The sequence below is a fragment of the Dipteris shenzhenensis genome, chromosome 14, assembly GCF_047967505.1.
Source record: "Dipteris shenzhenensis isolate YYH24624 ecotype China chromosome 14, Dip_SZ_1.0, whole genome shotgun sequence".
NCBI classification, from domain to species: Eukaryota; Viridiplantae; Streptophyta; class Polypodiopsida; order Gleicheniales; family Dipteridaceae; genus Dipteris; species Dipteris shenzhenensis.
The window spans coordinates 56,111,317-56,126,507 of NC_141609.1; the positions used below are offsets into that span (position 1 = coordinate 56,111,317).

At 43.4% G+C, this 15,191-nt stretch overlaps 1 protein-coding gene across 3 annotated transcripts in view; it reads left to right on the forward strand.

Annotated features, from left to right (window-relative positions):
* The first annotated feature begins 9,873 nt into the window (after positions 1-9,873).
* The window catches only part of LOC147894861 (poly(A)-specific ribonuclease PARN-like), a 45,118-nt gene continuing 39,800 nt past the window's right edge, over positions 9,874-15,191 (forward strand). For all 3 annotated transcript variants that reach the window (XM_087385187.1, XM_087385188.1, XM_087385189.1), the window contains exon 1: positions 9,874-10,208. In XM_087385187.1, the coding sequence (XP_087241313.1) occupies positions 9,910-10,208 (299 nt within the window). In that variant the 5' untranslated portion in view covers positions 9,874-9,909. The remainder of the gene's footprint in view (positions 10,209-15,191) is intronic.

Consider the following 15,191-nt stretch of genomic DNA (forward strand, 5'->3'; position numbering starts at 1 on the left):
GACCAAACTGAAATTTATTCTCATGAAAAAGGGGATCTGGAATGTGGCTAATGGAAAAGAAAAGAAACCAACAACTAGGGAAGGAGAAGCTTTATGGCTCCCTAGGGATGAAAAAGCACTAGCCATAATTGCTATTAGATTGAGTGATTCTTTTATCCACCACATTGATGGCTATGAAACTACTAATGCTGCATGGACTCATCTCGAGTTTGTCTTTGGAGCACAGGGGTGATGTTCTAAGTTTAGCTTGATCATCAAATTCTTTGATCTAAAATTGGATAGAGGAGAATGCATCTCTTCACATTTAAACTCCATGAAGAGCATATTGACTCAATTATCTGGCATCAAGTTTAATCTTGATGAAGACATTGTAATTGCTATCTTCCTTAGAAGCCTAAATGAGGAATATGGCACTATTGTCACTACTCTCACCATATACCAGAGATTAGTTTGGTGGAAATTGAGGCATCCCTCTTGTAAGAGGAAAGGAAAATCAAACAGAGGAATGACTACAAAGAACATGGGGCATATTTGGCCAAAAGCAACTTCAAGGGCAAGAGCAAAATGAAGTGCAACTTTTGTGGAAAACCTAGATATTTTGAGAAAGAATGCTATGCAAAGAAGAAATGTTCAGCAAACCTTGTGGAAGAAGCAGAGACAGAAGAAGAAGAAGAACCAAAGGATGTTAAAGCTCTCATTGCTTTCACCACTCAAGTCAATTTTGACAAGGGTGATGACCCATATGTTTTCTAAGTGGTTTGTGTGTGAGGTCAATAATGGTTCTCTGCCATGGATAGTCCATTCTTAAATGAGAGTCTTTTTCTTGAGATTTTACCTTGCTGGACTCATGGGGATTTCCATACATAGTCATTGTCTATCTCCTAGTTGTAAACCAAGAGTCCTAGGAGTGAGTCACAGGTTGGGGCCATGTGTGTTGCCACATGATGGTGGGCAAGCCATGGAGCATCCCATGTACTACTGTTAAGGGATGAGGTCATCAATTTGTGGGGGGGAATGAAGGACAAATTGATGTATGGGTGTGTGTGCCAATGGGCTAGGAGTCTTATGCTAGGAGTGTGTGAGTGTAGGTATGCTAGAGTAGAAGGTTCCATTAGGTGTGATTGAGAGAATCAGGGAGTGATTATAGAATCTAAGGATTCCATCCTGAGATCATTGATGATGTCAAAGATGTATACTCTCTTGCCTATATATTGGGCATTCTCCATGAATAAAGTGTTCATTGTTTAGTTCATGATCCAACAGTGTAGTAATAGAGGCTCGTGAGCATGACAAGCAAGCAGAGTTATGTTAGACAAGTATCTGTGTTTGCCTTGCTATCAACCGTGGCACACAATTTCTTCTTAGTGGAGTTTGCAAGGCACAATCATTGCTGGCCTTCAACCACACACTGTAAGCTACTATTCCCTGGTTCTCAAGATGATGGTTGAGAATTATACACTGACTCTCTCTCTCTCTCTCTCTCTCTCTCTCTCTCTCTCACACACACACACACACACACACACACACACACACATTAAATATTGGATTTTGCTATATAAAAATACCACATGACATTGAAGGAGCTCCACTCACCTGAATCCATCCACACAAAAGCCAAGTTAGAATAAGCACTTTTTAAATGTGGGACTGTAGGCTTTAAGGCACAGCTCCACTTGTTATCTATGTCATAATATCACATGATATAAACAAAAAACATAATCTCCAACACCCTTGGTTGGTGGTGCCTCATATGGCACTTCTACATTAGAATCACAAGCCTCCAGATGCTCCCTATAGGTGGGGCACATAAATAAATCCTCTCTGAAAGATATTTTCCATCATCAGTCCATGCAAAAGGAACAAGACAAAGCGTGCCTCCCATAGTATGTATAATGATCATACCTCAAGACCGGAGGCAATAGGGCAAAGCTGCTTACTAATCTTCTGGAGCAACTATAATATGGTTATAACCACTATAACCATCCATAAATGAGTATATCTCATGTCCTACAACTTGATTCAAAGTTCCATCAGTAAAGGGTGTAGGAAATGAATTAGGAAGTGTCTGGGCATTTAACTTCCTATAGTCCACACAGACTCAGAGTCTGCCATTTTTCTTAGGCACAACCACAATAGCAAAGAGCCAGTCACTACGCTTGATGGCATAGATGGACCCAACACTTAGGAGTTGATCCAACTTAGCTTTTACATGTTTGGCATAGTTAGGATTCATTATGTACCTTTGTTACTGAATTGGTTTAGCTTCTGGTACTAAAGGTACCTTGTGTTGAAACAACTCAAGAGGGACTTCCCTTAAGTCTGTATAACTCCATGCAAATACATCCTTGTATCTGGCAAATAAATCTCTTATCATTCTGAGTTGCTCAAAAGAAAGATTCGCACTTATCGCTACCATAGTAGGGTGATCTTGTGTGCTAGGTTCAGTTCTTGTGGAATCAACTATTCAGTACTACTAAGTCAAGTGACAGTCATTGGTACCTCAGTAATCTCCCTTTCCCCTACAATGTCCTCAATAAAATTACTCGAAAAAAGCTATTTCTGCTTGGTGATATGCTCATCCTTCAACTTTTGTTTGATGTTTGTAGCCACTTGGAAAATGTCTATCTCACCTATAGGTAGGATCTACAACTCCATCAACCATGATTTGAAATCCAGAGGAAATGGATCTTTGACTTCCAAATTCTTTGGGCGACAACTCAGGACCTTCCAAGGGTTGGTCAATATCCAAACATCTTGACCATCTGTCTTAATAATCATCTCTTATGTACCCCAATCATGGAGTACTTTTGGACTCTTCATCTAAGTTCTCCCCAATAGGATTGGGTAGGCATGTTGCTCCATAGCAATCACAATGAAACTAACTGTATAATAGATGCCGCCTATAAAAATGACCACATCTTGCAACAAGTCAACTGGTCGTTGATTCGCCATGCACACTAGGAAAAGTGATGGCTTATATGACTTGAACTTCAGCCTTTGTACAATCTCTTCAAAGATGATGTTCACTCCTTAACCCCTGTCTACTATTACACCCAGTATAATTTGTTTTTTAAACCTTTATAGTGATCACTGGAACTTCTTCATCAACTACTGGAGTATCAATCACACGTATTGTGGCTAAGGCTTGCACTCCCTTTGGTTGCTCAGATGACTCCTTGATCTATTGAGCAAAGAAATCATGACAGTACAAAGCTATTCACATTAACTAGGAAAATGTCAAACTAACTTGCATATTCTTTAATGTTTCCCATGCTCAGGCTAGCTATGCACTAGTTTCCTGTGAAGTGTTTGATTCTGCTTCTTTGGACTTGGATTTTGAGGATTCCCCTCTCTCAATAAAATAATACTGACTCTTCTTGGGCATTTCTACTACTGGAACTTTTCCCTTCAGTTCCCTTGCAATTTTGGCTACCAATTCCTTTTGTGCTTTCCAATTGATGTCTTTACTTGAGGTATCTGTGTCTTTAGTGGTCACTGTTGAGATATCGAGCTCCACTCGCGATATGCCAGGGTGACCGTTGTGTATTTATGTCACTGACTTGTTAGCTGGAGATGCGGTTGGTACACCGCCCACGAATAATAGCTGGATGACAGCTATCCTTATCTATACTAGTTCGTGGCTCAGTTAGTATGCCACCTTAGTTAGTTGAGTTTGGTTTGAGACCCACATATAGGGTTCTTCTATTTCTTTGTACTTGAGTTCTTTTGGCTTTCACAACTAAGAAGAGGAAAACTGTTTTCAGCCTCCACCTGTGTGTGTATTCGCCCATTGTGCTTGTAGACTCCTTCCCTCTCTCCCACTATCTTCACATGGTATCAGAGCCTTGTTCGTGGTAAGGAGCTCAAGAAAGCAAGCCAAGTTTATGGTGTCCTGGTAAGAGGACTAGTGTTGCTTTCCTATTTCGAGTTTGGGAGCAAATCTCTGCAGGTAGCATAGCCAGAAGTGCAAGAGCGCACTGTCTCAGATTGAGACGCCCTTCGCAGTGTGGCGAGAGTGCAGTATATGCTGCGGGTGTGGGCAAAGCCCTCAGTGACTTTATTTTTCTGATTCGAGGCCATTTCGGGGCCCATTTTGGAGGCGAAATTTCTCCGCAGGCACTCAGAAAAAGGCCCTGTTTTTGTTGTGCGACCACTATTCTGTAGGTCGGCGAAAAGTTGCCACAGAAATTGCATCGTATGCCTGTGCGCAGAGACATTAGGAGTTGCAGATTCATGCTTGTTGCCTGTTGATGCAAAATCGTCACTAGGAAGTGACTGTGTGGTGAAATACCACTTTCGTCAATTTTGCAGATCTGCCCGTGTGAGGCAAAAGCTGTGTTTTTTGCAGTGACAGAATATTTTGCAGTGTTCTGTAATGGCATCTGATTCTCTTTCACAGATTGTCACTGAAAAGCTTGACAAGAACAACTTCCAGGCATGGAAGTTTAGAATGACGAATTTCTTAATGGGAAAAGGCTGCTGGTAGTTCATTACAGGAAATGAAGAAGAACCAGTTCTTCCTAATGTTCCCAATCAACAGGAAATGCAGGCATTTAAAGGATGGCATGAGAGAGCTAGAAAAGTTATGTACTGGCTGTCTATCAGTATTTCAGATTCAATGATTGTGCATATTCAGGATGCAAGTACGCCAAAGGTGGCATGGGATACTTTGGCTAAAATGTACAGCACAAATACGCAGGCCAGGAAAATGCAGCTCAAGCAAGAGCTGCACAATGTGCAGAGAGAAAATATGAGCATCAATGACTACCACATGAAGGTGAAGAAAATTGAGGATTATGCACAGTTCCGGACATCCATTGCCGTCCGTGAAAAATTTCTTGATTTTGAGGAGTTGATTGCTCTTCTAATTTCTGAAGAGTAGAGAAATGGGGGTGCATCTTCTTCGGCAGGAACTTCAAAAGAAACTGTCTTCTATTCAAATGCTGGCAGAGGTAGAGGCAGAGGTAGAGGAGGCCGATCTGCACGCCGTGGTAGAAATCAGAATATGCAGCAAACGCAAGAAAACCAATCCTATGCAGGAGGATGTGGTAACTCTAGAGGCAGGGGGAGCCAAAGAGGCCGTGGTGGATGGCAGAGAGGCCAAAATGCAAACAGCAATGTTGAATGCTACTATTGTGGCAAAATGGGTCATATGGCTAAGGACTGCTATAAAAAGCAGAATGACATTATGAATGGAAAATTGAAGCAAGGCAATTATGCATCTTCTAGTAGGCAGGGTGATGACAGAAATGAGCATCTATTTATGGTGCAGCATATGACCAATTCTGTGACAAGTGCAGAAGAACGAAATGATGTGTGGTATGTTGACTCAGGAGCATCAAACCACATGACAGGTCATGCTGAATGGATGCAGGATGCAAGGAAAATGAAAAAACCAGGATTTGTGGAGACTGGTGATGATACTGCACATCCTATTGTGCAGATTGGCAAAATTCCTTTATCTATGCAGGATGGGAAAAATAAATACTTGTCTGATGTATTTCATGTCCCGAACATCACCAAGAACCTGGTTTCTGTTGATCAGATGGTTGAGCAGAGCTTGCAGGTCAGATTTAATCCTCATGGATTCTTTGTTGAGGATATGAAAAATAATGGTCGCTTGATAGCAAAAGGAAAGAAGAAGGGCAGGATGTTTACATTGGATGCGGACATGCCTGAATTGAGTGCAGCAATGTTTGCACATGGGACCGGTGTAGTTGCAGATATTGATATCTGGCACAAACGCATTGGTCATGTTAATATACAGCGACTTAAATCAATGCAAGCCCAAAATATTGTTGCAGGATTGCCTAAATTCAAGGTTGCAGAAATGCACAAGGTTTGTGAAGCCTGTCAATTTGGGAAACAGGCAAGGAAACCTTTTCCTAGGCATGTTCAAGAGAGTAAAAAGCCATTGGAATTAATCCACTCTGATGTGTGGACTACTAAAGCTGCATCTATTGGTGGCTGTCACTATTTTGTCACATTTATTGATGACTTCAGCAGAAAACTTTGGGTGTATTTTATGAAAAAGAAAAGTGAAGTGTTTGGGCACTTCAAAGCTTTCAAAGCTATGGTTGAAAAAGAAACAGGCCTGCAAATAAAATGCCTAAGGTTAGATGGAGGGGGAGAGTACCTCTCAAATGAGTTTGCAAGGTTCTTGCAGGAGCATGGTATAAAGCAGCAATATTCATGCAGTCATACCCCACAACAAAATGGAATTGCAGAAAGGAAAAACAAGCATATTGGAGAGGTATCTCGGGCTATGCTAAATGAAAAAGATCTACCAGATTATTATTGGGCTGAAGCAGTCGCTACAACAGTTTATATAATGAATAGGACTCCCACTGCAACAATACATGGCATGACGCCAGAGGAGATGTATACTGGTAGGAAACCAGATATTTCTCATTTGAAAATTTTTTGTTGCATTGCCTATGTCCATGTGCCAGATGAGTTGAGGTCCAAGTTGGATCCAAAAGCTGAGAAGTGCGTCTTTATTGGTTATTCTCTGCAGCAGAAAGGGTATAGATGCTATAACCCTTCTACTCGTAAGTTTATAGTGAGCAGAGATATTGTTTTTGATGAGATGAGCAGCTGGTATAAACTAGTAAACGTGATGATTGATGTAGATGCACAAAATGGTAATGCTACATAGAATTCATAGCAGCAATCACAAAATATCAGTGGACCTGCAGTGTCGTCTAGCAGTGGTTCACATACTTCGCCATGGACAGGCAGATTGAGATCAGGAGAATCTCCTCAAAGCAATGCAGAGAGTGGTATGCAGGTATCACGAAAAGGAAAAGAGAAGGTAGATCAGCCCATGTTTGATGTGAATGCAGGTCACTCTTGTGTGGATGGTGAATCCAGTGGCTCTGAACAGAGCATTGATGATGAGTTGGGTATTCCCTCTATTGTTACACCTGGAGTAAGGAAGACCAGGGATGTTTTGAGAGCACCTGGAAGTGAGCCTATTTTGCGCAGGTCTACCAGGGTTAGGTATCCTGTGGATAGGCTGAAATATGATGGATTTACAGCCATTCACTATGCCTATATGGTCAAAGTGATACAGGAACCAGAACCCACTTCTTTTGAGCAAGCCATGGGAAATAAAAAATGGGAGAAAGCCATGGATGAAGAAATGGATGCCTTGAATGCAAATGTTACATGGGAATTGGTGCCTTTGCCTAAAGACAAGAATGCAATTGGCTGTAAGTGGGTTTATAAGATCAAGCACAATGCAGATGGTTCTGTGAATAGATACAAGGCAAGATTAGTTGTCAAGGGGTATGCACAGACATATGGCATTGATTATGAAGAAACCTTCAGCCCGGTTGCAAGGATGGCAACCGTAAGAGCAGCCATTGCTATGGCTACATCAAAGGGATGGTCTTTACATCAGATGGATGTAAAGAATGCCTTCTTGCATGGTGATTTGCAAGAAGAGGTCTTTATGGAGCAGCCAGCAGGTTATGTTCATGCTACTCATCCTGAGTTTGTTTGCAGGTTGAAGAAAGCCTTGTATGGCTTGAAGCAAGCACCTAGAGCATGGTCTGACAAGATAGGACAGTATCTTGTCACTATTGGCTTTCAGATTTCCAAGGCAGATTTCTCACTCTATGTGAGAAAAACAGAGAAAGGGATTATGCTGCTGGTCATTTATGTTGATGATTTGATCATCACAGGTGATAGTGATGAAGATATCCTTCATGTGAAAATGCTATTGAGGCAGAAGTTTGAGATGAAGGATTTGGGAGAGCTGCGTTATTTCTTGGGCATTGAGGTGATTAGATCACCAAGTGGGATACAGCTCTTGCAGAGGCAGTATGGATTGGACATGCTGTCCAAATATGGGATGACAGGCTGTAAGCCTATTTCAGTTCCTTTGGAGCAGAATGTGAAGCTGAGCGCAGATGCAGGTGAGCTTCTGGAAGACCCTACTATGTATAGACGCATAGTAGGAAGTTTGATTTACATGACTATTACTAGGCCAGATTTGAGCTATGCTGTTGGGTTGCTAAGTCAGTTTATGCAGGCTCCAAGGAAACCGCATTTGGATGCGACTAGACGCATACTCAAGTATGTGAAGTCCACATTGCAGTATGGACTATTTTATGAGGCTGGGGTTCAGATACAGTTGCATGGATACACTGATGCTGATTGGGCTGGTAGTATTTCTGATAGACGATCTACCAGTGGATATGTGTTCTCTTTTGGGAGTGCTGCAGTCACTTGGAGCAGTAAGAAACAGCCTACAATTGCCTTATCGAGCACAGAGGCTGAGTACAGGGGTGCAGCAATGGCTGCATGTGAGGTAGCTTGGTTGCATATGCTACACTATGATATGCATCAGTCTACAGATGGGCCAGTTGTCATTTATTGTGACAACATGAGCAGTATACACTTGGCAAAGAACCCAGTCTTTCATGCTAGAACAAAGCACATTGAGGTGCATTATCACTATGTGCGGGAGAAGGTTTTACTAGGTCTTATTGATCTAGTTTATGTCAGCACAGAGGATCAGGTAGCTGACATATTCACAAAAGCATTGGGCGCAGAGAAGCTGCGCAAGTTCAGAGACCTGCTTGGTGTGCAGGAATTGGGATTGAGCTCGAGGGGGAGTGTTGAGATATCGAGCTCCACTTGCGATATGCCAGGGTGACCGTTGTGTATTTATGTCACCGACTTGTTAGCTGGAGATGCGGTTGGTACACCGCCCACGAATAATAGCTGGATGACAGCTATCCTTATCTACACTAGTTCGTGGCTCAGTTAGTATGCCACCTTAGTTAGTTGAGTTTGGTTTGAGACCCACATATAGGGTTCTTCTATTTCTTTGTACTTGAGTGTCTCTGTTCCATCTAGGAGCTGAGAGGGGGTGTTAGAGGTCAACATCTCCTGATGTCACCTAGAGAGAGAGAGTGAAAAAGGCTTTGGAAATGTGCAAACCTTATAAGTTTGTGGAGGAGTTGCTATTGTAGCATGATGGAGATGTTATATTTGAAAGGAGGGATCACAAAAAACTGAATGGACCAAAAGGCTAATGGGCATGTATGGAGTTCGTGCGTGACACATGCACAAAGGTCGCATTTCCTAGGATAGTATACATGAGCCGATGTGGAGACCATTTGTGTTCCATCACATTGGCTTGGGCTTACTTTGAGCATACTAGACATGCTCATGAAAAAGAATGGAAATTTTGTCTTCAAAGGTTCTCTCATAATGATGGTAGCCTTGTGTGCAAGCATTGTCTCCAACACACTAAATTTCATAGTGTGTTCTACATGTATCTACTATTGCTATGCTATATATTGAGAGAAAATGAAGGTGGTGCACGAGTAGGCAAGCATTGGCTCATAAGCCTTCAACACAAACATTGAAGTTGGGGTGGTGCAAAATGCAATTAGCACATGTTGTTCTCTACTACTGATTCTAAATTTGGCATGCTCACAGAAGATGGGCTACATACATTTTAGGAAATAATCACAGCATTTGGTGAACAATGAAGGCCTGCCAACTCCTACATTATTAACCTTAATTGCTTTTCTTTTATACATGTTTCAAGGTTTCCTTTGTCCATGGATGGAATCATACTCTTTTCTTGGTAATGCACTTCTCCCTCATGCTTGAAAAAATGTTTGAATGATAGGTTTTAATTTGTTTGGCCTTGAAGCATGACCCACATTTTGTAATTGGCATGGTCTTAGACACGTTTAGGTGCATGTTTTAGATTTTGACCATATTAAAGGGCCTTAGTAGGTGGATTACTCTAGGATTGGAATCATCCTATTCCCATTCTAAAGTAACGTATGTGCTAAAATACACCCCAAGGAATAAGGAAATGTGACTATTCCCTCGTTATTCCAATTTCCCAGCATCAGAAATGCACTTCTGTTCTACATTGCTATGGGGCACCGCTGTCCGGCAAGAAGCTTTCAATCCATCCGTTCTACCTGCGTGACCCGACAGAATTTCAGCGGATTATTAGAGCACATAAGGGTGCAAATTCAAGATGCCACTTTCGTCGCCTTGGGCACCGGGTTGACGGGCGTCCACCGCGCATCCTGGCGTAGCAGCCATATGTTGGATACTTGTGAGACTAGTTACCATAAGTTGAAAGATTCAGCTCAAAATTTTGGACTGTGGGAATTCGGTCTTTGCCCGTTCAAGTGGATGGAAGCTGATCGAAAATTTGTCGCTCAACCGTTAGTGCCCTCTTACGCTCGTTTAATAAGTTTTCTACTTGATCAATCTCTAGCCTTGGAGACGTACGTAAAATGCATGAACAGTTATATGTTCGGAGCTTACTTTTGAGCTTTCCCCATAATGTCATTTAATGAGACAAATTCCTGCAAGGTAGTTTAGGATAGCCATCCTCGAGGCAAATATGTACCGTTTTAAAATAGAGTAGCACGGGGCAAATGAGAACATGTCATGGAACTCTTGAGGGACGGTGGTTTAAGCGAATTAAAACATTTGAGACAACCGAGACTCTTAGGAATTCAAGAATGATTTGGAGAGGGGCGCAATGACACAAGTCTGCATATGCTTGCTCAATGTAAGGCTGTTGAAGCTTCACGTGGGTGGGACCTCAAGGAGAGGGGAAGAGAGAAGAGAAGACAGGGGAGAAGGAAAAGAGAGTTAAAGAGAGAAGGAAAGAGAGGAAAAGAGAGTGGCTTTGTAGAAGGTATCAATTTGGTCAAGAAGAAGTGGCGATTCAAGAGTGAAGGCAGTGCTAGCCGGCACTTTCGCTTTTATGCAGTGCCCAACCTGAGTACGTAAGCAAGCATTCCTATCGATTGTGTCATTTTAAAAGCGCCGGTCGTCGAGTTATATCGGGATGCTTGTGGGAAAAGTTTCATGGGAAGTGGACCGCGTATGTGGTCACATTGGGCCACTATTGAAGGCTGGAGACAACCCACATGGGCAGCCATGGGTCTGGCCACATGGGCCCAGCGTTGGATGGCTTCCCAATGGGGGAAGTCTTTCATTGGCAAACAAACCTACACATTGATCTAGATGGACCTAGAAGTCATCATTTAACCAACTAGGCAGCCTAGAGCAGCCCCAATAGGGGCTATAGCTCCATAATTCCTTTGTCACAGTAAATCCCTCATAAGAGTAGAACGTTCACTTGTACTTAGCTTGCATAACCCATCACTAAAAAATCCCTAAGAAGAGCAAGCATCTTGGAGAAGAACATTCGCTTCTACTTAGCTTGCACGGCCCATCTTTGGGGTAGCAAGGAAAAGTCGATTTCAGCATATCATTTTCTATTGCGCACCTTAGTTTTGGTCTCGTTTGCCTAGCCTTGTGGACTCTTCACACTTCCGCATACCATACATGCAGCTCTTGCAGAGTGATGGCGTGTTGGATTGTTGTTGTGAATGAATGACTGTTGGGATGACAAAAGGCCCTTTAAAGAGGTGGCTGTCCTTTAATGAGGTTGAAGGTTGGACATTTGGAGACTTTGGAAAGTCGCTAAAGGATGGAATACAAAGCAAAAAGATGTATGGTACTGGTAGATCCATGTAGGTGCAAGAGTGCCAGGATAAGTTAGTTTCAAAGGTAGGAAATCGGATGCACTAGTTTCAAAGGTAGGAAATCGGATGCACCTTTAAGGGGTCTATCGCTTTATTGCCACCACACAACACCATTATGTAGTCATCCACCGCACAACACCATTATGTAGTCATTTAATGATGCATATGTCTTATGTCTATGTTTGGACATAATGTGGCTAGCATTATGGAGGTCAGGTTAACCTAGGGTCATGTCATCTAACCATGGGACAATTAGGATATGAGGTATCCTTGGTATCGTTGCAATATTCTTAGAGTTGAGACATGCTTGACACCCTATGCTTGTCTGTGTGAGCTTTAACTCATTTGAGGCATTGTTAGGAGTGGGGCCTCCTCAGAATGCCCAGCTAGGATTGAGCCTGTCCAAGCCTATGCTTCCCTAATGACATTTGTTTACACATGGGACTTACCTGGGAGATTATTGGTCTGGGGTAGCCTGACTTCCAGGTTGGGGGTGATCCTTGCAAGGATCTACGGCTAGGTGGTGACGCACTAGCCAGCACCATGCGTGTCCTTGTGTTTGTACTGATAACCATTGATGGTTTTGCAGGTAGCTTAGGGATAGAGATCAGTGTTGCATCCCCTTGCTGAGGCTGACCCAGTAGGGGTGTTTTATTTGGTATCAAAGCCTACTTTATCTTCTCGTTTGCAATTTGCTGTTTACTTCGATTTTATGCTTGGAGCTGCAATTTGAAACTTCATACAAGATTTGTGAGGACCAATGGCATAGTGGAGCTCAAGCGTGCGCCTCTTGGCCTGTTTTCTGGTATGCCAAATTGTCTTGTTAGGGGTTTGTGGAGTTGACTCAGAGAAGAGTAGAGGATGACAAATTCGAGGGTGAATTTGTGATTGAGAGGCTTTGTTTGATCAATGAATCAACTGCCATTTGCTGCTGGCATGACAAATCAAAACGATGAGCTGTAAGGGAAGTTCTCGCCCCTACCCTGATTTTTGGAGGCTGACCAGTCTGCTCTCTCTGTAAGAAAGAGAGTGGGAGAGATCACTCGCTTAGGCCAACGCTCCTCGCACGCAGCGGAAGCTCAAACACAGAGAGGGAGCAGTGATAAAACTTCACTTCCGGGAAGTGTACTAAGTAGATTTGCAGACAGTAAATGAATAATGCACAAGAGGGATGTAGAACCAGCAATATATATCTGTCCAATGTGAACCAAATCATATACAAAATGTGTGTCCAGTATACCACCCTGTACCAAAAGAGTGCTGACTAGATGTGGACTCCTGTTCACTCACCCAAAGCCTGTTCTCCTAGCTTCTCGTGGCACCTCCAAAAACACTTGGCCTGCAGTGCTCTCCTAGAGCTTGTGTGGGGCCTCATATGTGTGCCCCGCATACATAACTTCCTGCTGCGCCTCCCGGACAGCCTATATGGATGCTTGACCTCCTTGCTGCTCTGAAGACAGCCACTGGTGAGGCAGAAGTCCCTCCCTGATCTCATCTTCCTTTGCTGCTGTGAAGGCTGCCCTTGATGAAGACACTTGCTGCTCTATCTTTACTGCAGACATCACCTCCCTTGCTACACCAGATGGTCCCTGGTTGTTAGAAATCGACCAACAGAGGGTACGCATGGCGGAAGACTGATAGAATAGCCCAGGAACTTACACAGTGTGTGTGTGGGAGTGGAATCACAAACTTCTTTACTTAATTTGCATCACATAGATCTGCAGACTCATCAAAAGACAATGATCCAGCCAGATATAGAAGCTACCAAAACAATATATTTCCATCCAAAACTATGGACACAACAAAAGAGAGAGAGACTCAAAGTCCCACTAGAGCGTGATCCTTTGATCTTACCACAAGGTACTTGTACTATCTGCTAGATATCTCTAGACTTGAGCCCACGTGCTCCACCTCGAGCGTATGTAGACTCTCCGTCCAGACCTCAGCACCTTACTGCCGTAGTAGAATGTAGAGCTAATTTTGGAGCACTCCTGATCCTCCCTGACCTCCCTGAAGTAGGCCCAAGTATAGGTCTGCTGCCGAATCTCCCTTAGGGCTTTGATACCATGTTAGAAAAGAGAGTGGGAGAGGTTGCTTGCTTAGGCCAACCATCCTTGCACTCAACGAAAGCACAGAGAGAGAGCCCAGGAATCACACATCAGTAAATGCAAATCTAACTTCACTTCCGTGATGTGTACTAAGTAGATGTTGTTGGATTTGTATAGGTCACCTCCCCACTTGGGAGGCCCCAAATGAGGAGAGCATTGGGGGGGGGTGGGGGGTTGAACTTAGGGTTTGAGAGAGTGCCACATGGGCAGCATTATGGCTGCCATGTGCGCAGCAATCATACAAAGACACAAGGAGAGCAAGTACCCGGCAGAGGGAAGCCACCATGGAGGACAGCTTTGAGGCAGAAGAGTCCAAAGGCAGTCCTTGCTTGGGTAAGGCAAGACTGCACAGCGATTGCAGCAGAAAAGGGCTGTGATGACAAGGTGATGACGTTAGCAAGTGTACGGATAGCCACGGCAGCATGTACGGGCAGTATTGATGCAGGCCTGTTATTGCAGAACCATGTGGGTTAGCAGCAGTGACTATGAGGGGTGTGCTCCAAAGGGTTTGCTCCTAAGTACAGCAACACATTGGAGCAAAGGTAAGAATCGCAACATATTACGACAGTATTAATGTAACATAAGCTGACACGGAATAAGAGCAAAGGTAAGAATCGCGACATAAGCAAATGTCTGCTCTAATTCCGTGTCACCTTATAGCAGTACATTAATAAGGTGATGCAGAATTAGAGCAAAGGTAAGAATCGCGACATAAGAAAATGTCTGCTCCTCCATTAGAGCAAAGGTAAGAATCACAACTTCTACTTAATGACAAGGTGTTGGGATAGGACCTCGCAGAACACTTCTGTCATCATGCATCTTACCATACTGCCACATGTCCTCCTGTGATTGCTCCACCATTAATAAAGGTAAGAATTGCGTTGGAAAGAATAGCTCTATGCGTACAGTCTGTATGGACTTTTTATCAGTCCGTACAGCCCGAGAAATCCGCCGTACAGCTGCAAATCAGTGCCAGGATGGGCTCTAGCAAGTCGCAGAAGGTGCTCCCGGGCTTGGACTGCGTGCAACAAGGCTGGAGGGCAAGGAAACAGAGAAAAACAACTAATAGATAGCAACCAGCAACCTGGAGAAGGTCTGGCGCAGCAAACGGAGAAGAAGGAGATGGCCAATTCTAGAAACAGGCTCTTGAACTGGACGCCATCTGCCCTAATAGGAGGAAGATGCTAAAAGTGGAGCTGATGGGTTGCATGCCTGACACGTGGCACATTAATGCCCCTAACCCCCTGTACCAAGGAAACGTTGGTTTCCTAGGGGCAACTTTTAAAGGCTCTAACCCCACTAACCAATGACAAACATTGGTACTCTCTAGGGGCAATCTTTCAATCCTTTTTAACCCCTCTTCGCACATGAAACTTGGGAAGGTATCTGGGGGCAAACTTCCTAGCTCCGTCGCACCCCTCCGCGAGGTCAAAGGGATGCCATGCCTTGATTCTAACAATTAGGTCTAGCCAGTTTGTCCAGTTAGATGTTAACACTAGGGGCTTCTCTGTAACTGGGTGATTGCAACAGACCCAAG